At 45.4% G+C, this 23,955-nt stretch overlaps 1 protein-coding gene across 2 annotated transcripts in view; it reads left to right on the forward strand.

Moving 5' to 3' along the window:
- The window catches only part of pbx4 (pre-B-cell leukemia transcription factor 4), a 204,813-nt gene that overhangs the window by 164,837 nt on the left and 16,021 nt on the right, over positions 1-23,955 (forward strand). For both annotated transcript variants that reach the window (XM_042344733.1, XM_042344734.1), the window contains exon 5: positions 8,112-8,247. In XM_042344733.1, the coding sequence (XP_042200667.1) occupies positions 8,112-8,247 (136 nt within the window). The remainder of the gene's footprint in view (positions 1-8,111; positions 8,248-23,955) is intronic.

Here is a 23,955-nt window from a genome sequence, read left to right on the forward strand (position 1 = left end):
CAGCTGTCAGCCAGCGCCGTTATATGGGTGGAATACTTTGAGTACAGCTCTAGTCTTAGTTCTCTTATTCTCTGTACGACAATCGGGTGCCAAAAGCACAATGTAATCAGAAGCAGAATTTGATTTTTAGTGAGATTTTCGAGCCTCGTGTATTTTGCCACTTGTGCATTGTTACTTGAGCAATGATATTGTCAGCGCGCAAGATTGCTTAGTTCCTCTGCGTAATTAGAGAATCACTTCATCCTTTTACCACAGCCGGTCAATGGGAAATAGCTATTCAAATTTATAAGTTGGCAAAAATCGTGAAACAGAACCACAGCCCTTCTTTGATCTTAAGCAACAAAGGCCGACTGTGTGCGAAGCAGTTTTTGAAGAAGTTCTAACCTGTCACACTTCTACGTACTGTGGTTTGATTTCTGGGCTTGAGCGACGACTGGGAAATCTTATTTGTGTCCTTGTGTGTCTTCAGTGTGCTGGTGGGAATGTGGGAAAAGACATAGTTTTTGATTACACGGTCCCACAAAATACACAGTCAATTCCCTTTTTACAGTATATTCTCAACCACGTGATAAGGCGCTATATCAAATGCATAGATTATTAGAGTATCTTGTACTTCAGTTTCAATTGGCGTTTCACTACCTGCATTATAGGCTTCTCATTGACTTCCAAATTCTACTGTATTTGATGCTTTCATAATTTCCTTAATATTTCTTGTCCAAAGTTTTGGTAAAACATATTAACAAAGACTTCTATTGTTGCCTTAATTTCCTGTTTACCCAATTTTCACCCTTAGTTAACGAGGAATTATGAATCACACAAAAAACTGCAAGGCAGTAGGGAAAGAGCGGGGAAGTGGGACAAAATGGATGGCTCATTCAAAGAGCCAGCACAGGCATGATCGAATGGCCTCCTTTTGTGCTCTTTCTAGATTCTTCATTAGGTAATCAGGGAATCTGGTGGGACATGAGATATTTTGCTGGACTTAGCACTACGTCTTCTCAAAATATACTTTGGATCGCACTTTCAGTCATTTTCCCCTCTCCACTCTTCAGCTCCCACCCCTCCCTCCTCCCGGCATGAAAGGTGTTATATGAATGTAAACTAATATATTAGTAATAATAATCCTTGCATTTGATTTAGAGCCTTATCACGTCGTTGGGAAGTCTCAAAGGGCTTCACGGAATATACTGTAAAGTGAATTGACTGTATATTTTGCGGGCTAAATGCACACTATAAGTAGAGGAAAACTAAGCGGATTTGGGTTTTACTGATTGTCTACTTCTAGTCAATGTTGAGCTGTTATCCATAAAGTTAATAAATACGAGACTACGTCGTAAGGTTAATGGACTACAATTGAAAACAAGCTGAGAAACCACTTCAACTCAAACTACCACAGACATATTTGGTCTTCAAAGCTGGAAATACACACAATAGATCTCAGCGCAATCATGTTTTATTACACGCTTATACTGTTTAAAGAGGGTCACCTTTGGAATTTCGGGTGACGCTTTCCTCTGGGAGTGAGATCCCAAATAAGAGGACTTTATCTAAACATTTCAGCTAGGATGGTTAGCAGTGAGATCAGAGACATTTCTTCCCACGGAGGTTGGTAAAACGTGGAACCCACTGCCCCAGAAGGCCAAAGAGGTAGATTTAATTGGGATGTTTTAAAGGGAGATACATAGATACTTGGAGATTCCAAGTTAGAGCGCTCCCTCACAAGCGAGAGGACCTGGGTTTGATTCCCGGGCAGGGTGAAACCTTAGGCAAGCTTCCTTACCCCACACGCCTCTGTTGACCTTAGCAGTAAGCAGGAAACCAGTTGTTTGTTGATTGGCGGATCGCTTTCCGGGAGTGGTAATCTCTTTTTAAAAAAATTTGGTCACTCAATCCACGATTGTTTGTGGGACAGTGGTGTGCGCAATTGGCTGCCACGTTTCACCCATAAATATAGTCAATTCACTTTGCACTATATTCTGTGAAGCGCTTTGAGACATCTCAACGACGCGATAAGGCGATATATCAAATGCAAGCATTATTATTATTCATGTTCTTAAAATTCTGAGTGTACAAAACCACATTTTTTTATTGAGACATAGACGAAGAGCAAGGGAGCCCCTTAGCACAGCACATAATGAAGATCACAACAACTGGCATTTATATAGTGCCCTTCACATAGAGTAACGTGTTGGAGCACTTCATAAAGACAGGGTCGGACACTGAACAAGGAAGGATGGAGAATAGGGAGGTGACTAGGTGCCATCGAAGAGGTAGGTTTTTAGACGGGATTTAAAGGCAGATAGAGAATGGCTGAGCGAGATGGAAAGAGGAAAGGAGTACCAGAGGTTAAGTTGCTGAAGGGCCGGCCACTGATGGGGGTTCAGAGAGGCAGCCCTGTGTAGCAGACTGGCGCCACACCAGGACCTGAGGGAGCTGTTAATCTAGGCTGACACTGCAATGGGACACAGACTCGAGCTCAGAGGGAGAATGTGAACAGACAGTTGCAATGTCATTATTTTACACAGTGAGTACTGAATATGTGGAATGATAACCAGAGAGTCAGTGAAGGCAGATTGTGAGCTCCTGGTCTAAGCTGCCACACCAGTACAGCGCTGGTCCCATTTGTCCGTTCAGATGGGATTTAAAGATCCTTTTGACTATTGGAAAAGAGAAGAGATTCTCTCTCCTGGTGTCCTGACCAACAATCCCCCAGGTAGCATTAGTTATTCACTTCATGGCTGTTTGTGCGACCTTGCTGTGCACAAATTGGCTGGCTGTTATGTTTGCCTACAAATACAGTCACCATGGTTTACATTAAAAAACCCTGTGAAACGCAATGAGACGTTTCAATGACATGATAAGCCGCTGAATCAAATGCAGGATTATTATATTCAAACGCTGACTTTGGGGCCGGTTACATGGACCTCAATGGTCTTTGCTTTATGTTTGTGTGTTTCTATGAGACACTAAGGGAGGGCTCCAAAGTGAACCTTTTTACCACTTTTGGCATACAGAGTCAGGGTCAGATAGTCCCAGTGAGGAGCCGATGTGGAGTAACGTTCTCTTTGCTTGAAAATCAGGTCTTAACCCCAATCTCAGAAAACACTGGTGTGATATTTCCAATTCCACCACCAGAAATCAGTAGGGGATTGTCTGAATGAGCTTTCCAAACTGTGGGCGGTTTTGTGCTGTACTGAACCCTTATTATGGTGAGCTGACGAAGCAATACAGGTTTTTCACTGCTAGCTGGGTGGTAAATGAGTCTCTCACCCCATCAATTTGGGATGGTTCAGTCTGAGATGCAACAACTGAGAGTTTTGTGAGATGTGGCACTTTAGTATTCAGTCCACTGATACGGACGGACATTGTGCCCTTCTGACAATTCATATGATTAAAGAGTGAAACAGTAATAATCCTCGCATTTGATACAGCGCCTTGTCATGTCGTTGAAACGACGCAAAGCGTTTCACGGAACATATGTGGTAAAGTGGAGTGACTGTGTATTTTGTGGGCGAAACGCAGCAGCCAATTGCGCACAGCAGTGTCCCACAAACAGTTGTGGATTGCGTGACCAATTTAATTTTGAGGGATTATTCCCCTCGGAAAGTAATCCGCCAATTGACTAACAACCGGGTTCCTACTTACCACAAGGCAAACAGAGGCTTGTGGAGCGAGGAGACTTGCCTAACGTTTTGCTCTGCCCGGTAATGAACCCGGGTCCCTTCGCTAAGCGCTACGCTACGGGACGGATACAGACATCTCTGCAGAGGGCTCTGCTTATCAGCCATAATGCAGTTGAAACTCCGAGATTGGAAGCTTCAAACAGACGAGCTTATTTTAAACTATCTTTTCTGCTGCACCCGGCAGCTTGTTGTCATTGAAACTCCAGCTACCGATTGAAAGCTACTGGGACCCAAATGCTTCATTACAGAAAGGCGTTGTTTCAGCCTGACCTTCAGTCTGGCTATTGATTTTTCCACACGCATATCTTAAGACCGAAAATACATTTAACCCAAATCTTAGATTTTCTGCTGAAGTGTATTTTGAATTACAAGCGGCTTTTTTTTTTAAACCCACACGCTCATAAATCAAAATTGGATCCTGGAATTGCACGAAGGCTGTTTGTTTTCATATGCATCGCATTAACCTTTAGACGCACGAGCCGCCTTTTTGTATCCAACAAGAGGAGGGCAGCAGCCGCGGTACTCGTCTGAGGCCCTCCAGCAAAGCGTCCTGAGGCACCTCATTCTGTGTACCAGGGCGAACAGCATTTGCCCTCTTGCAATTAAGGGTCATTTCCTGAGGGTGCAGAGTTTTCCTAGAAAAAGTACTTTAACCATCCACTTAGCCTTTGCAAACACCACAGCTGTGATCTGACCTTCCTGTCTAATTGGGGACAGCAGTTCTGGGGCTATTTGTAAATTGTTTTTCTAAGGTTTGGCTCAGTAAGTTTCACTGTTTCTCGTTCAACCCCCCTCCGATGTTTACGAGAGGAATTTCCTGTAAAACTCTGGTAACTCCAGTTTTCCTTCTCTCAGAGCACGCTTGAGTTTACTCTGCAAAAGAGATGAACTTTCAGTGGGGTTTTGTATACAGTTTGTACAAATGAGCTGCTCTTTCCCCTCTCTCATTAGCAATTCTGCTTAATAAAATCAAAGAAAGCTTACGGCACAAAGGAGGCCATTCAGCCCATTATTGAACTTGCTGGAGCTATCTACTCTCATCCAATTCCCCTATTCTTTGCCTTATTATGTCTGCTTGGGCTGGCTGCTTCCCTAGTACCCATTCTCATAGAGTTGCATAGAATTACATTTATAAAGATATACAAAGAATGTGCAGCACAGAAACAGGCCACTTGGCCCAGCCAGTCCTTGCCAGTGTTTATAACTCCATATGAGTCTCAACCCACTCCTCACTCCCTTCCCATGCCCGAATAATAATCCCTTCCAAAAAAAGAATTTGGTCACTCGACTGTTTGTGGGGACGCTGCTGTGCGCAATTGGCTGCCCCGTTTCTCCCACAAAATATACAGTCAATTCGCTTTGCAGTATATTGTGTAAAGTGCTTTGAGACATCTCAAAGACGTGATAAGGTGCTACATATCAAATGCAAGGATTATTATTCCCCGCTCCCTCATGTGAAGGTCTAGCTTCCTCTTAAATGCACCTATAAAAAGTTACAGCACAGAATTAGGTCATTCAGCTCAAATATACGCCTCACGAGCCACCACCTTTCCTCTACCCCTCTATTCCTTTCTACTCCTATCCCAAGCTTTTGTTATTTTTCTTCAAGTGTCTGTTCATTGCCTTTTCAAATGTTAATGCTCACCTCAAGGTCAGACGGTTGCGGGTTCAAGTCTTACGTTAGGACTTTGAGCTCAAAATCTAGGCTGCTACTGCTAGTATTTGGGAGCTACTGCATTGTCAGAGGCAATGTCAAAGCAAGATCCTGTCTGCCTGTACCAGGTGCACATTAAAAATTCCAAGCCACTACAACAAAAACAACTTACACTTATACAGCGCTCTTCACACGGGTTAGTATCTCAGAGACCTTAACAATGGCTTAGTTTGACGTCCAGCTGGGGAGCAAGGGGAGGTGACCATGAAAATTTGAAAGGCTATGGCAGGGGAGTGGGACTAAATTGGATAGCTCTTTCAAAGAGCCGGCACAGGCTCGATGAGCTGAAGAGCCTCCTTTTGTGTTGTTTGATTCTATGACCCTAGGCACGGTCGAAAAGGAAAGTCTTCACGTGTGATCTGAAGATGGACAAATAATAATAATAATCCTGGTATTTTTATAGAGCGCCTTACCATGTCGTTGAGACGTCTCAAACGCCGCACAGAATATATTGTAAAGTGGATTGACCGTGTACTTTGTGGACGAAACGCGGCAGCGTTAACAATACAAGGCAGGGAGTTCCAGGTGTTCAGGGCATAGTGGTTGAAAGCACAGCAACCGTTGGTGGAGCGGAGGGATATGCAACAACAATAACAAAATTACATTTAAAGAGCGCCTTTCACGTCAGGAGGACGTCCCAAGGTGCTGGACAGTCGGGTCAGGACCTGAGCAGGGGGTAGGGGGAGGGGTGAGGGAAGGCAGAGAGATGGGAGGGTGACTGAAGGCACGATCGAAGAGGAGGGTCTTGAGACCGGCCTTGAAAGAAGCAAGGGGGGAAGCGAGGCGAAGGGACCGTGGGATGGAGTTCCAGAGTGTGGGGGCAGAGAGGCTGAAAGCCCGGTCACCGATGGTAGGGTGGGTCGGGCGGGAGACATGGAGCAGCCGGAGGCCGATGAACGGAGGGAGTGGGGAGGTTGGTAGGGAGTCAGCAGGTCAGAGAGGTAGGAGGGGGTAAGGCCATCGATGGCCTTGAAAGTGAGGATGAGGATCTTGAACTCGATCTTCTGGGGGATGGGGAGCAACTGGAGTCGGGCGAGGGTGGGAGTGATGGGGTCGCGGAGCCTGGTGAGTGAGAGGACACGAGCTGCAGAGTTTTGGATGATCTGCAGCTTGTGAAGGGAAGAGTTGGGAAGGCCGATGAGGAGGGCGTTTCCGTAATCGAGCCTTGATGTGACGAGTGTGTGGGTGAGGGTTTCGAGTGCGTGGGTGAGGCAGTAGCGGACTCTGGCAATGTTGCGGAGGTGGTGGTAGGCAGTGCCGGTCATGGGGTGGATGTAGAGGAGAAAGGACAGTTCAGAGTCAAACAAGACATCCAGGTTCTTGCAGAAGGCCCGAGGGACGAGAATGGCAGAGAAGTGGGGGTGTGAGCAGATCGGAGAGGGAGGGAGGTGCATGAAGTGATTTGTAGGTGGATGTGAGAGTCTTGAAATTGAGAATGACTGTTCAAAAAGAGAAGGAAGTTTCTCCCAGTGCCCTGATCAATAATCTTCCATTCAATGATAAATTGATTGGATCTTCCAGTGCATGATAAATTGGTCATTCACTTTATAACTGTTTGAGGACATCGCTGGTACAAACACTCACCCATAATTACACAGTCACCACATTTGACTGCAATTATGTATGAAGTGCTTTGAGACGTTTTGACATTATAGGGCACGCATCAAATGCAAGGTTTATATAGATTGAGCTTCAACAGCTTTGTGAACAAGAATTTTATGCTCTTAATAATCCTCAGTGGAAAAAAAGTGTTATTTTTTCTTCTGATTGTTTGAAATGCTGAATCGTAATTGTCTCGAGAATTGGGGTCAAATGAACAGAAGTTGGTTTGAGTCAAGGATTTTTAGCAGAAAGGAAAAGCCCCTCTCTATCGGACGGGCAATTTTAGGGGGGAGGGGTGAGGGGGGTGGACAACCGGGCATCTGACACATGCAGAAACCCATCACCGTTGCTTAAGTGTAGCTCAGTGGTTAGAGCACTCGCTTTGCAAGTGAGAGACCTGGAGTTCAATTCCAGGCAGAGGGCGAAACCTTGGGCAAGTTTCCTTACTCCACACAGAGCCTAATAATAATCCCTCCAAAACCAAAAACAATAATTAAATTGGTCATTTTCAATCTACGACTGTTTGTGGGACATTGCTGTGCGCAATTGGCTGCGGCGTTCGCGCACAAATTCATTTTACAGTGTGTTCTGTGAAGCGCTTTGGGACGTCCTCCCGACGTGAAAAGCGCTATATCAAATGCGAGGATTATTATTATTATTATTAAGAGTCTCCAAACCAAACTGAGGATTCCATGCATCCCACCCACACATGGAAATCCCAGAGATAGATTGTTGGAATGGGACGCACTCTCCTGGGTGAGACCCATCCTGTTTACCTAATTTCGGAAAGTATTAGGTGCAGGTTGGCCAGAGGCAAGGCTTGGGGGGACGCCAGAGTGTGCGTTGGGATAACTGCTGGAGTCTTAACCAGTTAAAACGTGATGATCACATCGTGCAACCAGGCAGTTTAGGGGAATAAAACTGCCCTACCTGTAAAAAAAAATCTAGCAACCCTGGAAGGTCAAGAGTATGGAGTGAGCTGGCAGAGAATTTTGCGTACAATTACTGGAAATGGATTTGGCTTAATGGGAGGAAATGATTCAGAAAGATTTGGGTATTTTATTTGAAATCGATGATACTCACAAAGTGTTCCTTTTTTGTTCACTTCAAAGGCGGAAACGACGCAACTTCAGCAAACAGGCCACAGAAGTTCTGAATGAGTATTTCTACTCGCACCTGAGTAACCCCTACCCCAGTGAGGAAGCCAAAGAGGAACTGGCAAAGAAATGTGGTATCACAGTGTCACAGGTACAGCCTACTCTCCCAGCTTCAGCCTGGGCCTCGCCTGCAGTCCACATCCACAGATATCACTACACATTCCCCCCACCGCAGCTCGGAGAAACAAGCAAAGCAACCAATGTAGGAACAAACCTTAATCTGTAAAATTTGGTTTGTTATATTGCATAGTAGATGTGTTTGGTCTCTCCAGCAGGGTATTTTTTAAGAGAAGATCTTATGACATCTTGTACAATATTAAATTCATGCTAATTGTTGATGGCTTCTCATTTTCACGTTGTAGTAAGATGCAATCTTGTTTTTGCTGCAGCCCAACAACACAAAGAAAGTAGTCTTTTAACATCCCCAAATACCAAACTAGTGTGACTATAAGTGTAGTTAGTGTTGGCAGTTTGAGTCTAAATTAAGTGTAATCGTATGTGGATAAACAGTACAAACGCTGAAGTTAGATAGTTAGTTGCCTCCACTAGCAAGGTCCTAAAGAGTTTTAGTTCTTTGTCCTTCTCAGATTGACAGAACCCTTGTTCCTACTCTAGATGTAAATACTTTTATGATGGAGATGATCGGGGCTTACACTTACAGTCCAGGTAGAAGTGATGGTTTTGGAAATGGCTTATTAATTTTGCTAGCGCCGAGTTACAGAGAGAATGCTCTAGTCTGATCATGTACCACATGTTGTCACATACCTGCCAATTCTCAAGATTGTAGTGCTGGAGTTTGCTGTTGAACCCTATACACTACAGAGCTTTGAATTTCCTCTGCAAAGACTCTTGACTTCAAGAACCACAATACCAGCATATTAATAAGATTTAGCCATGTATCGTCAGGCTTATGCATCGATCTTACCAATATTATCATCACCGGTAAAGAAAAGATTTGATGCAAGAGTTTAGTCTTTGGGGTAAATGACTTGTTCTCTCCCTTCCCTTGGTCAATGCTTCGTCCACCCAGCACATCCAATTTGCTTTAAATCTTAAATGTTGGCAGGCGTAATTTGGGCTTTTTGCAGAACTGCACACTTTCGAGGCAGATTTTACATTGATTATAATATCCTCAATTACAAACCGGTGGCCAGTTCAACATTGAGGAGTAATAAAATGAAAGTCAAAATAAGGTTCCAAAAGCTCAAACCTGATGTGGCATTTTGTTCCGAATTAATACAAGACAGGCTGCTAATGAGCACATTTCTATTGCAAGCAAGTCAGCCCCAACTAGTTCTTATTGAGCAACTACACTGTATGGAGAATGGATTGATAACATATTCGCATTAAGAGGCAAGCACTGTATTTAATTTCACTGTAGTTGCAAGTTTCAGTCAGAAACACTTAAAATAGTTGAGCTAAACTCTCCTTTTAAAGTCTAGCAATGGCTCTTTCTCCATTACAATTGTGTTTTCAGTTTGTTTCATTTGATTTGAAGACTACTTAATAGAATTCTTACCTGCCAAAGAGCAGAATGAATCAGACAGCTATTTTGTGACCTTACTATTGCGGTTTGCAATACTCATGTAACACTATCATGCCACGTCACTGTATGTTATCAGGTAAAGGTAAACCAAATAAAATGCATGCCTTAATTCAGCTGAAAGTCTGGTTTCTGTGGTGACTGACTCCCTGGTTCACTGTGGTTGTTAACTTGCTGTGGATAGATAACTTGACTGAGGTGTTGCTGAGTTCATAATCCATTGAATTGCCCAATGTTTCCTGGAATATCTACTGCACACACTTGCAAGTGGATACACAAGAGTGAGAAAATAATTGCTTGTCACCTCCCCTGGCGTTAAATGGAGTCCTGTAGAGTATTGGTTAGAGCACTTACCTTGCAAACGCAAGGACCTGGGTTCGATCCCCAGGCAGGTGGGAAAACATTCGGCAAGTTTGCTTACTCTACACGTCTATTTTACCTAGCGGTAAGAAGAAGGAACCCGGTTGTCAGTCAATTGGCGGATTGATTTTCTGGGGGTAATAATCCCTTAAAAATTAAAAAATAAAATGATAATCCTTACATTTGATACAGCATCTTATTACGTCTTCAAGACGTCTCAAAGTGGGTCACAGAATGTACCGTAAAGTGAATTGACTGTACTTTGTGGGCGAAACTCCCACAATAATTTGGTGAATCAATCCAATTGTTTGTGGAATTCTGCTGCGCGCAATTGACTGCTGCGTTTTGCCCACAAACTTTTTGCCCTACTCTTTATTTTTGTTTCAACCGGGTGTCTGACACACACGGAAACCTATCACCTTGCTTAAGGGTATCCAAAGCAAACTGAGACATTTACTCCCTCTTATACCCTTCTGTTCCCCTCTCCCTCATGCGAAGATCTAGCTTCCTCTTGCATGTTTACATTTTGAAAGAGTTTAAAACTGGTGAGTGAAAAACACGAGTGATAATTGTTATTTGATTTCATTTCTGGTCAGCTCTCCTGTTAAACCACAGTGACCGAGTGACTATAAGTAGGTCTGGGGAAATTTTACCAGTAAAATTAGAAAGGTAATGCCCCATCAGGTCTGTATTTTGGAATTTTAATGTAAATAATGTGACTGTTTGTAGTATTAGATATCACAGTGCCTTTTATTATTAATCTCAGTGTGCTTTCTTGTGGGAGGCTTTGTCACTGGATCTTTCGATCTATTATTCATGGCAAGAAATCAGGAATACACACTGTTCTTTAGAGCAACCTGATCTATTGTACAAAAGGAGAAACTGACCGGCTTGTTTTAAAATGAGATGGATTTCTTACTCGTTGTTGTCCCAGTTTACGTCACGTTAATTCTCTTCATTTTCCTGCCCATTATTCACAACTGTATGTTGCTTCAGGCAGGAGACAAAAGCATATTTCTTCAACAACGACACATTACATTTCTGTAGCTCCTTTCACGTCGGGAGGACGTCCCAAGACGCTGGACAGTCAGGGATTTGGACCCGAGCTGGGGATAGGAATCAGGAGGGGCGGAGGGTAGGGAGGGGTAGGGGTAGGAGGGTGACCGAAGTTGCGGTCAAAGAGGAGAGTCTTGAGACATGCCTTGAAGGAGGCGAGGGAGGGAGCGAGGCAAACAAAGAAAAGGAGGTAATTGAGCCCAAGGCAGTATTATACACCTCCTAGTGACTGTACAGAGCAATATTACATCCTGAGAAGTCACTGGGAATGGTGAGCATGTAGTGAGTTAAAGGAAAGTATCTGTTAGCAAGAGGACCCAGCCTGGATTTGATTCCCAGGCAGGGCGAAACCTTGGGCAAGTTTCCTTACTCCGCACGCCTTTGTTAACCCAGCAGTAAGTAGGAACCTAGTTGGCAGATCACTTTCCAGGGGTGATAGTACCTCCTCAACAAGTGTGGTCACTCAATCCACGACTGTTTGTGGGGACGCTGCTGTGTGCAATTGCCTGTTGCGTTTCGTCCACAAAATACACAGTCAATCCACTTTACACCGTATCCTGTGAAGCACTTTGAGACGTCTCAATGACATGATAAGGCGCTATATCAAATGCGAGGCTTATTATTGTTAATCTTTTTAAGCCAAAGCGGGATGAAGGTAGATCAAGTGCAAGGCTTGTGTGCAATCATGTCAAAACATAGGTATTTGGCTTTGACGGCAGCTATTTTTCAATGAGTTTTAGTGAGTGCCAAGATATCAGTTGTATCTAGACTTGTAATGTATCCAGGTATCTATCTTTAATAATATCTGCAGCTGTAACCTTCAGGTTTTGTGTCTCGCTACATGTTTTGTTGGTTTCCCATCCGGTGGGAGAAGAGAATGTCTGTCTTGTGTGAAAGTGAAATATTAATATAACTGAATAGACTATTTGAGCGAAAATTAATTTTGCTTCATGTCCTACGTAGATTGTCGGGCTGTCATTTGTGCAGGTGTGTTGGGTAAAGCAGAGAGTTTACTTTTATGTAAACGTTCACTTTCTTTTCAGTGATGGAAAAGAGAATGAAAATGACATCAAACAGCTCGGAACCAGGCCATTTAGTGGAGCTCAGTGGTTAGAGCACTCGCCTTCGCAAGTGAGAGGACCTGGGTTCGATTCCCAGCAGAGCGAAACGCTGGGCACATTTTCTTACGCCACACACACACGCTTCTGTTTTTCCAGCAGTAAGTAGGGAACCCGGTTGTTTGTCGATTGGCAGATCGCTTTTCCGGTGCTAATAATTCCATCAAAATAAATAAAAATAATTGGTTGCTCAATCCACGACTGTTTGTGGGGACGCTGCTGTGTGCAATTGGCAGCTGCATTTCGCCCACAAATTATACAGTCAGTTCACATTACAGTCTATCCCGCGAAGCGCTTTGAGATGTCTCGAAGACGTGATAAGGCCCTGCATCAAATGCAAGGATTATTATTATTATTAATAGTCTGCGCTGGTGTTACGTAGAGAGATACGGCCTGGAAATGGGCATATTGACCCAACTCGCCTGTGCCGGTGTTTATACCCAAAGATAACAACAACAACTTGTATTTATATAGCGCTCTTCACGTGGGATAGCTTCCCGGAGTGCTCGACAGTGGTGGAGTCTGACACCGAACCAGGGGGAGAGGGAGGGAGGGGGGGAGGGAGGGAGGGAGCAAGGCGGAGGGATTGAGTTGCAGACAAGGTCACTGTCCCCTTTTCCAGACCCCCCCCCCCCAATCCTTCACCCCCTCCTCCACAATAATAATAATCCTTGCATTTGATATAACGCCTTCAAGACGTCTCAAAGCGCTTCACAGAATATACTGTAAAGCGAATTGACTGTGTATTTTGCGGGCGTAACTCGGCAGCCGATTGCACACAGTAGTGTCTCCCAAAAAGGCACGGATTGAATGACTTAATATTTCAAAAAGATTCCACAAAGTCCAGCCCCATCCACCCACCCCCCCCCCCCGCCCGCCCCATGCAGAGGCCTCCTGGACGTCTAACATCAGTCTCCCATCAAAATGTTTTGTAAAACGTCTCTTGCCGTAACACGAGCTCCGTAAGAAACCTTTCACCATGTGAGGGTGATTAGTGATGGTTACGGAAATCTCCGCAAGGTAAACAAATCTAAATGGCCGAGGTTCTGTTCATACCTGTGTATTAGTGGAGGGTTCGGAACTGTATGGGACGTCTGCGTCCGGAGGTAAAAATAACGATGTGTTTGAACTTTGTTCCAGTAAATTCTGACATTGCAGAGTTGAGTCACACCAGTTCGGTTCAGGGTTTTGTCCGTTCCCGTTGTAATGTGATGACGAGTTTAGGTGAACTCACACAACCCATTGTGGAGTCCTGTAGCTCAGTGGTTAGAGCACTCGCTTTGCAAGCGAGAGACCTGGGTTCAGTTCCCAGCAGGGCGAAACCTCGGGCAAGTTTCCTTACTCCACACGCCTGATAATAATCCCTCAAGAAAATGAAACAATAATAAATTGGTCACTTCAAAACCACGACTGTTTGTGGGGACGCCGCTGTGCGCAATTGGCCGCCGCGTTTCGCCCACAAATATACAGTCAATTCACTTTACAGTCTATTCTGCGAAGCGCTTTGAGACGTCGAGAAGTCGTGAAAAGCGCTATATCAAATGCCAGGATTATTAGTATTGTGGAATGACATTTCACCTCTGGGCTGTGAGTTGCAATCGAGTCGGAGGGATGGATTAAGATTGCTGTGCTCTGCTCGCCGGTCTCCCCAGAGCTCGACCATCCACAAAATCCGGATGATCCAAAAGTCCACTGCCCACGTACCCACCCGTAATGAACTCCATACCCCCATCGCACCAGTTCTGTCCAGGCTCCGCTGGCTCCCTATCACTGAACCGATCGATTTCAAGATCCTCACTCGTTTTCAAACCCCTTCACACACTGGCACCTCCCTACCTCTCCGATCTGCTTGCTCCCCAATCCACAACCCCCTGCCTACCAGGCTCCGGCCCTCGTGCCCTCCGTTCCCCCATCGGTGGCCGCTCTTTCAGACAGTACACCCCGAAACTCTGGAACACTCTTCCTCTATCCCTCCGCCTTGCCCCCTCCATCTTCAGGCCGCGCGTGGGGAGGGTGGGGGGCTGCGTGAATGCAAATTGTTGTTGTATAGAAAGTAAGGTCAGTAAGGTCTCCAATCACTTCCGTTGACTGTAGGATCACAGGACAGAAGAAGGCAATCATGTTTGACTGGTTCTGTGAAAGAGCAATCCATTCAATGCCATTAAACCCCCCCCTCCCTCTCCCGCCCCCCCACCTCCCCCCAACCGAAACCTTACCTCTTGCAAATTATTCGTGCTTAGATTTCTGTCTGGTTCGCTCTTGAAAACTGTTGTCATTTCTGCCTTGATCGCTGCACCCCAGCAAGGCATTCCACGTCCTTACAACTCTTTGTGAGAGAGAATCCTCAATCTCCCACTTTGATGCTTTCTCAGTAGGGAATGGGCGGGGGGGGGGGGGGGGGGGGGAGGAGGTGAGACGCACGATTGACATTGAAAGAACGTGTGGAGAAAACTTTTATTTGATCAAGGAGTGGTTGATGGTATAATAATCGCTACGTTTTGATGCAGTGCTTTCTCACATCACTTTATGTAAAGTGCAGTGACTGTGTATTTTGTGGGCGAACGCAGCAGACAGTTTGCGCACAGCAGTGTCTCTCAAACAGCCATAAAGTGGCTTATATATGGGGGGGATTGTTCAGGACACCGGGCAGGACTCCCTTCTGTATTTGAAGCGGGTGATGACACTGCTGACAAGAGGGAAAATCGTCCTCATTTCTCATCTGTAACACCACTGACTGAAACTCAGATTTTAGTTCCTATTTGGTACGTTCCTTTCTGGGTATAGAATGCACTTAATGCACAGTTAGAGGTTGACAGATTTCTCAAACTTTCTCTCTGTCCCGAAGCTCGACGAAGTTCCCATTTCCCGTTCGTGCCGTGTCGAACGATTCGCCTTTTTTTAACATAAGCAAGTGTGAGAGCACTGGCATCCTATGACCAGTAGAACGGTGTGTGGCCTTTAATGGCCTGTTTCAAGGTTATTGCATGTCTATATATGTGAACGCATCTCTGATTTTAAGCTGATTTATGTGCTGTTCCGCAGCGGCGTGAAAGCTGGTGCGCGTTTGCCAATGCTCTAAAATAGCACCTGGTAATCCCGTGGCGTTGGTGTAGAAACTGGAAGAATATGGCCTCACACGACTCATTTTCCTTTGTCGCCAATGTCCGTTTCCTCTCGCCTTCATCACCTCAGCTCGACTGCGTTCACGCGCCGGCCGGTCGCAAAGCAATATGAGGATTATTTTAATATAAAAGTTAAGCTTCACAGACTGTGTTCTATGAAGAATAACACATAGCCGGCAGTAAGTTTACGTCAGGATTTTGTTCTCCGTTTTCTGCTGATGCTAAAACCGCTAGCGTTTGTCTTTCATGGGTTCTGATGGCTCTGGAATCACTCGAGTGAATTATTTGGGTTGTAATTTACTGCCTCCCATCTATTATCCATATGCATTATTCAGTTACTAGTGGTATTGTGTGTGTCAGCGTGACTCAGTGGTAGCGCTCTCACCCCTGAGTCGGACGGTTGTGGGTTCAAACCCCACGTCAGGACTCGGAATCGCATAGCCTAATGCTGATGCTCCACTGCAATGCTGCGGGTGTGTTGCGTTGTCGGAGGTGCCGTCCTTCGGATGAGACGTTAAACTCAGGTCCTGTCTGTGCCTGTTCAAGTGGATATTAAAGATAATGTCAGATAAAACTGGTCACTTACTCCATGGCTGTTTGTGGGACACTGCTCTGCGCAAACTAGCTGAGAAGGACATTTATCACGTAGGCCTACAGAACTCGTAAATTGTGTGGGTTTTTTTCACTTGTAAATGGAGAAATATAACGCACAGTTACCAGTGTTGTGTTATGGATCGTGTACAGTAGGCTTTAGGGAATACACAGGGTAACCAAAAAGTAGCGATACCATTGCAATCTCTTAATAAGTCTTCAAGAAATGATGATCATTTTGATTTGTTTAAGGTAATCGGGTGGTTATTCTGACTCTTTGGATACCCTGTAGATTCAGTGGAATAAGGAAACGCGCCTAAGGTTTTGTCCTGACCCGCCCATGAATCATGTGAAAAGATTCCTCCAACACAACTTTCTCATTCTCTAATATCCCCGACACCTTTTAATTTCCAGGAACACTGCTGATCTTTTATCGTAACACGTTCTAGTTCCTCATTCCTTCATCTACACTCGTAGTTTGTTCCACACGCTCACCTCTGCTTCTAAAATAAAATGTCTCTTCTATGTCCTATTTATTTTAGTTGTCCTTAATTTGAACCTATATTCCCTTCTCTTCAATTTTGCTACGGCAGTAAATTTGCTATCACGTCTCCCGCAGCCTTCTCTTTTCAAGAGAGAAATGTCCTGGGGGAATCGTTCCTCCTTCCTCGATCCTCTAAATTCTGGAGTTAATTAGGATATGTTCTTATTTATAGGAACAGTAGCCCGTTCTGCCTGTTAAGCGTAATCTGCCATTGAGAATATGACCACGCTTTAATCTCCCTGCTCAATATCTTATGGAAGTTCTGGATCTATCTGTCCATCTGTCTGTCTATATCATGCAATGTCTCTTTTTCTAGCGTTCTCCTCTCTTTCTCTCGCTCCCTCCATCTTTTACTCGCTTTGTCTCTCCTTCTTTCACTCGCTTCGTCTCTCTATCCGTCTCTTTTTGCTCGAAAGCTCTGCTTCTTGCGTTCTCCAACTCTCTCTTTTGCACGTTAAGTCTCGTTTTTTTTTTTTCTCGCTGCGTCTCTCAGCCTTTCACTCCCGCTTCATTTCTCACTCCTTCTCTCCATCACTCTCCCTTGCTCTATCACTCTCTCTCTCTTGCACTCCATCTCCGGGACTATCTCTCTTGCGCCCATCTCTCTCTCTCTCTTTCTCTGTCTCTTGAGCAGTTATGTCACTCACTCAGAGAGAATATAAATAGATAAAGATCAAGATGATATCATTTACAGATACAAGGTGGAGTCCTGTATCTCAGTGGGTAGAGCACTCGCCTCGCAAGCGACAGACCTGGGTTTGATTCCCGGCAGGGTGAAACGCTGGGCACGTTTCCTTACTCCACGCGCCTCTTGTTTACCTAGCAGTACGTAGGAACTCGGTTGTTAGTTGATTGGGGAGAGAGAGCGGCGGAGTGTGATTAATTTGGACAGGTCTTTCAAAGAGCCGGCACGGACACGATGGGCCGAATGGCCTCCTTCTGTGCTGTATAATTCTATGATTCTATGTCCGAAAAGGGCTTTACAGAATATACTGGGTGTTGTGGGCAAACCTAGCGGCCAATACAAGTACAGCAATGTCCCACGGATGGTAATGAAGTGAATGACCAATTTTATTTGGTGGATTGTTGGCCAGGATACTGGGAGAGAGGACGCCCTTCTTTTTTGGAATAGTGGCATGGGATCTTTAATGTCCACCTAACGTCCACAGGTAGATAGATGCCTGATATGTAGTAAAAGGGTAAGCACTATTATCGGGGGTACATGAGCAGAAAGGTTGAGTGGTTCATTAATATCTATTTCACAGATGCAGAAGGTATGTAGGTATACTTTGAGCAGAGGACGTGATTTGATCGAGGTACAGAACAATACTTTTAGGTACATCAAGGCTGTAGGACAAGAGGGCACGGTTTCAGGTCAGGGAAGGCATTTTAAGATAAGACACTAAAAACCATTTCATTACCCAGAGGGGAATCAGCAGCTAGAGTTGGTTACAGAGAAGGGTGGTTCAGGCCAAGGTCCTGTATTCATTTGAGATACACCGATGCGATGGAAAGACAGTGATAATAATAATAATAATAATAATAATAATAATAATAATAATAATAATGCTTGCATTTGATATAGCACATCATCAAGTCGCTGATACATCTCAAAGCGCTTCGCATAATATATTGTAAAGTGGATTGACTGTGCATGTGTGGGCAGAAAGCAACAGCTAATTTGCGCACAACAGCGTTCCGCAAAACGGTGGTGGATTGAAACAACGGGGCGTGCACTCAGGAGGGGTGAAATCAGACGGGCTGAGGGGCTGCCTGCGTCTGAATTGCTCGGGCGGTGTGATCTTATCGGGTGACGAGCCAGGAAGAGATCAGAAATGTGAGTGAACATGCTGTGTCCTCGTGCACCACCCAGTGGCTGTGTCCTGTTGCGGCGCGGCAGAGCCCCTTTGCCCGCGGTGTCGGTCAGAGCGGTGCTTCACGTAGCGGAGAAAGAATCGAATGTGGAGGCGAGAGAGTGGATAAAGCGCGATATCTGATCTCAGAAAAGTTGTTTGTACGATACCAATCCTTGCATGGGATACGGCGCCTCGTCGCGTGGTTAAAACGTCTCCAGAAGGGTTTCACAGAATATTCTCTCGAGGGAATTGACTGTACTTTGCGGGTGATGGCGCGCAGCAGCTTCCCACAAACGGGCGTGGATTCAGTGATCAAATTATTCTATGTGTTTTTTGAGGGATTGTTGCCTCGGGTAAGCAATCCGCCAATCCACTGACAACCGTTGCTATTTACTGCTCGGTAACCAGGGGCGTCAGCCTGGGAACTCTTAAATGCAAACTATTGAGTAGTTAAATTCTGTAATGATGTAATGTGTAATATTAATCATTGTGTAATGTGGTTTGGTTGTGCCACGTATTGTGTCCTTTTCCTGAACGGCACAGGATTAATTCTCTTGAAATGCAGGGGATTATTTTTCCCCATTAACCTTAAAATAATAATAATAATAATTTGGTCAATCAATCCGCGAAATTAGCTGCCACCTTTCGCCCCCAAAATACACAGTCAATTCACCTTACGGTATATCCTGTGAAGCGCTTTGAGACGTTTCAAAGACTAGGATTATTATTATTAACCGGTTCAATAATGGTTAACTTGTCACCATCACGTCTAGTCAACTCGCTCTGGGGTCCTAATCCACGAGTCTGTGGTTGACAGCAATGTGTGTAGAGGACAGATGGTAATATCCATTCTCCGTTGTAAATTGTATGTAGGAAACCAGGAGAAGGATTGTAAACCAATTTAATCTTTTTTTAATTGTAATTAAGCAAATTGGTTATTAAATTAAGCCGTTCCACTTTTCGCTGTCAGATTGAGATACTAACACAATATCATTCACAATACACTCACTCCCCTGACACTAGTGTTATCTCCAATGTGCTTAACTTACATTACACCCCTCTTCTTAACCCCCCCCCCACCCCCCCTTCCCCCCGAAGTAATACTTTTTATTTTGGGTGCTGACCATTTCACGAGGTTTTAAAAGCACCGTTTGTATTTATTTTACTCCTCTAAAGTGAGGCGAGTGCTCCAACCACTGCACTACAGGACTCCGCAACTAGAATTGTATTCTAAAAGCTCTCGGTTGGTAGATTATTTCAGACGTGCATCGCCCTTGACATGCGCCGTGACATCTGGTTGAAGTTTTTTACGTATGTCCCTCCGATCCTTGCGTTCTTCGCTTAGTTTGAAGTCTTAATCGCATGAAGAGAAATAGTTATCGGTTTTGTTATGGCCATCCGGGTGTCCGACCCGTGGGATACCCACCACAATGCTTAAGAGTGTCCAAACCAAACTTGAGAAATCCGTATACGTAGGCCACGTACAGCTGGAAATTTCCCAGTGTCTGGAATGGAATACACACTCTCAACCCGGATGGGATGCTCCGTGCAGCAGGCTCCGCGACCCTATCACCCCCACCCACCCTCGCCGGGCTGCCCATCCCTCAGTGGATACAGTTCAAACTCCTCGTCCTCGCTTTCAAAGCCCTCCACGGCTTTGCTCCTTTCCTTCCTCTGTGACCCGCTAACACCATACCAACCTGTACGTTCGTCTCCGCTCAGCAGGCTGTGGCCTGCTCCATGTCCCCAGCCCAGTTCCACCCCACCATCGGTGGTCGGGCCTTCAGCCTTTCTGCCCCCACCCTTTGGAACTCCATCCCACAGTCTCTACACCTCGCTCCCTTCCTTGACTCCTTCAAGGTACGTGTCAAGTCCCTCCTCTTCGGTCACCTCCTACCTCTAACCTCCCTGCCCGCCACCCCTCCCGATCCCAACCCCCTGCTCGGGTCCAAATCCCTGACTGCCCAGCGCCTTGGGACGTCCTCCCGACCTCGAGGCACAATACAAATCCTACACAAGTACAATTTGTTGTTGCTGTCATTGCTTAACTAATGCTGGACTGTTATGTGTAGATTGGCAAAAAGTCAACGCTTAGTGTTTTAGAGTGTGTTGGGGTTCTGCTGGAATTTAACCATAACGTGGTATTGAGTGCCTTGTCTGATAAGCTTGTCCCGCTGGGATCAGCCTAGCGATTGGGGGCCTTGGCTTGCAGGGTTAACGGGACCTCGGGGGGAAGAGTTCTTGTTCCCATTGACCGGCCTGTCCCTCCCAAGTGCTGCCAATGAGCCAGACTGGCTAGTCTGCCATCAGCAGTGCCTGAGAGTACATCTCCTGGCCCGAAACCAGGCTACCAACCGCAGAGGGTTGACTCGATTCCAACATTCTCCTGTCAAAAACATTACCTTGAAGCCACGCAGATACAGTTACGGCCAGTTTAAATGAGATGTTTTAATAATAACAATCCTTGCATTTGATGTAGCGTCTTATCACGTCGTTGAGACGTCTCAAAGCGCTTCGCAGAATATACTGTGAAGTGAATTGACTGTATATTTTTGTGGGTGAAACGCGGCAGCCAATTGCGCACAGCAGCGTCCCCACAAACACTCGTGGATTGAGGTTTCTTTATACCAGCGGTGTTGAACCTAATTCAGGAGCAGTTTCCGTCGAGCCCCTGAAATGTACATAAATACTAAGATAGCTCAGTTACCGAGTTAAAAAGACCAGCAGTTGGTGAATGGGATTAAAACAGGAAAAAACAGCTACGTATCCATCACAGAATTGTATTTAGCACCTTCTCTTCACTTGGTTTGTGTTAAATTTCTCCTCTAGATAATCAAAGATAGTAATCCTTCCTATGTTGAGGTTTAATGATATGAAACCAGTTGTCTGTCTCTCTTATCTTGTATGGTGCCATCTGGAAGCCCAGATGTGACTGCACGTGACTGGATTCTAGTGTGACATAGTGTTATTGTTTGTACCTTTATCTCATCTATTCACGCATCTTTTCTGCTTGCTTACTGTTTCCCAAATTGCTTCTACATCCATAAAGAAATCTGGAGTATCTATTTCTTCTGTGAGGCAGACACACTGACTACGTCTTGGCTGTATGTCTTTGACAATAAGTCACTGAAGGGTTTCCATTGTTAGTTGAGACAAGATCGAGGCCCTGTACTATCTCGGAACATAGGAACAGGACGAGACCGTTCAGCCCCTTGAGCCTGTTCCGTCATTCTATAAGATCATGGCTGATCTGTACCTCAACTCCAATTAGCCTTTGCCCCATTTCCCTTGATGATGATGATAATAATAATAATAATAATAATAATAATAATAATAATAATAATAATAATAATAATAATAACAAAACAGACGTAACAAAAATCTATCCACCTCAGTCTTGAAAATTTGAATGGATTCAGCCATAATCCACAGCCTTTTGAGGGGGGGAGAGAGTTCCAGATTTCCATTAGCCTTTGTGTGAAAAAATGATTTAATTCCCAAACGGCCCAGCTCTAATTTTATGATCATGCCCCCCTTGTCCTGGATTCTTCCCACCAGAAGAAATAGTTTCTCTATAGCTACGCTTTATGATTTGAAACACCTCAATCGGATCACTCTTCGACCTTCTAAGCTCAAGGGAGTCTAATTCAGTCTGATTCGGAGGCATAAAGGAACTCGAACAGCGCTCAGTGAATTCCGATAGTTGATTGAATCCTATGGGCATCAAGACAACAAAACCAAATGACATTTGTACAGCGCCTTTCGCGTCAGGAGGACGTCGCAAGGTGCTTCACGGAATATACTGCAATGTGAATTGACTGCATTTTGTGGGCAAAACCCGGCAGCCAATCGCGCACAGCAGCGTCCGACAAACAGTCGTGAATGTAAGGCCTCCCTCCCTTTTCGTGTCGGCAGTTTTGTGTCCGGCACGCGGCGGTTTTATTTCAAGGAAAAGAATAGTATGAGCTCCCTTTTCTTTACTGCTGCCTAAGCCACAGCATCTGGTGTGTTTTTTTGGTCAGCCGGGTGTCCGACACACGTGGAAACCCATCACCGCGCTTGAGAGTATCCAAACCAGGCACATTCATGGGTTCCGCACACGAATTCCATTTAAACGTAGAGATATCGCTGCGTCTGGAATGGAATGTGCACTCGTCCTGGAGGTATGCACTGTGCTTAGCTAAATTCTGGAAAATGTTAGGCACAGGCCGGCAGGAGCTAAGTGTATATTGTGGTAACTGCTGGAAGCTAACCGGGTAAGCTTGCCCTCGTGGCGGGTAGGTCTGCCAAGCTTCCCGCTGCTTGTCCAACTAGGACCACCTATTACGCTTTGGCTTACAGGGTTAACAACAACCACAGCAACAACAAGATTACATGTGTATAGCGCCTTTCACGTCGGGAGGACGCCCCAAGGCCCTGGACAGTGTGCAGCATTTCAGACCCGAGCTGGGGTCGGGGGGGGGGGGAGAAGGGATGGGAGGGGAAGGGGGGGTGACCGATGGTACGCGAAGAGGAGGGTTTTGAGGCGGGACTTGAAGGAGGCTGAGGAGGGGGGCGAGGCGGAGTGATTTCTCTTTGACCTTCAGCTCCGCTCTCGACTCTCTACCCCCTCCTCGCTCCCTCCCTTCCCTCCCCTCACCCTGACCATTTCCCCCCAATGCTCGGATCCTGACCCAACTGTACAGCGCCTCGGGACGTCCTCCCGACGTGAAAGGCGCTCAATAAATGGAATCTTGTTGTTGTTGTTGTTGATTGGGCGATGGAAACAGGAGCCGAGTGGGAAGAATCGGTGCCCCCGGGGACTGGTCTGCCCCTCTGAGGCCCGCTGATGAGGTGGGCTGGCTGGTCTGCCATGTAGCAGCGACTGTGGGCCCACTAAGCTACCAAGGACTACCGAGACCACCCCGAAAGATTGACTCAATTCCGATACGCCACTGCCAGATGCATCATCTTGCAGCCATCTCAGCCCCTAGAATACCCTGCTTACCTCCTCCTCCTTCTCCGCCTCCCGTACCCTCCAGGAAAATCATCACTAGTTGTTCTGGTGTGTGGTTACCCCGCAGGGAGATGTCCTCAGTTAAGGCATTAGTTCTTTTTTTTTTCACAAATTCTCTTTTACCATCTCAGGCAAGTTTTCGAACTCCGCACACACGCCTCTGTTTACTTAGCAGTAAGTAGGAACGTGCTCTTTGGTTGCTTAGCAGATCGCTTTCCGGGGGAAACAATCCCTTCAAAATGAATAAATAAGAAGAATTTGGTCACTCACTCCACGACTGTTTGTGGGACGCTGCCATGAGCAATTGGCTGCCGAGTTTCGCCCACAAAACATAACAGTCACTACAATCTACGATGTATTCTGTGAAGCGCTTTGAGACAGCTCGAAGATGTGATAAGGAGCTCTATCAAATGCAAGGATTATTATTATAGTTAAAGGCCATTCACAAGGGCCGAGGGACCTCCACGAAAGACTCTGGTTGTATTGAAAATCTCTTTCAAGTACTACAAAGCAGCTCTGTTATAATGCACTTCTCCTGCAGTGTTAACTTGGGTTATGACAGTAATAATAATTTGCATTTATACAGAGCCTCTCACGCGGTTTAGCTTCCTAA

The sequence above is a fragment of the Callorhinchus milii genome, unplaced genomic scaffold (assembly GCF_018977255.1).
Source record: "Callorhinchus milii isolate IMCB2004 unplaced genomic scaffold, IMCB_Cmil_1.0 Scaffold29, whole genome shotgun sequence".
Taxonomy (NCBI): Eukaryota; Metazoa; Chordata; class Chondrichthyes; order Chimaeriformes; family Callorhinchidae; genus Callorhinchus; species Callorhinchus milii.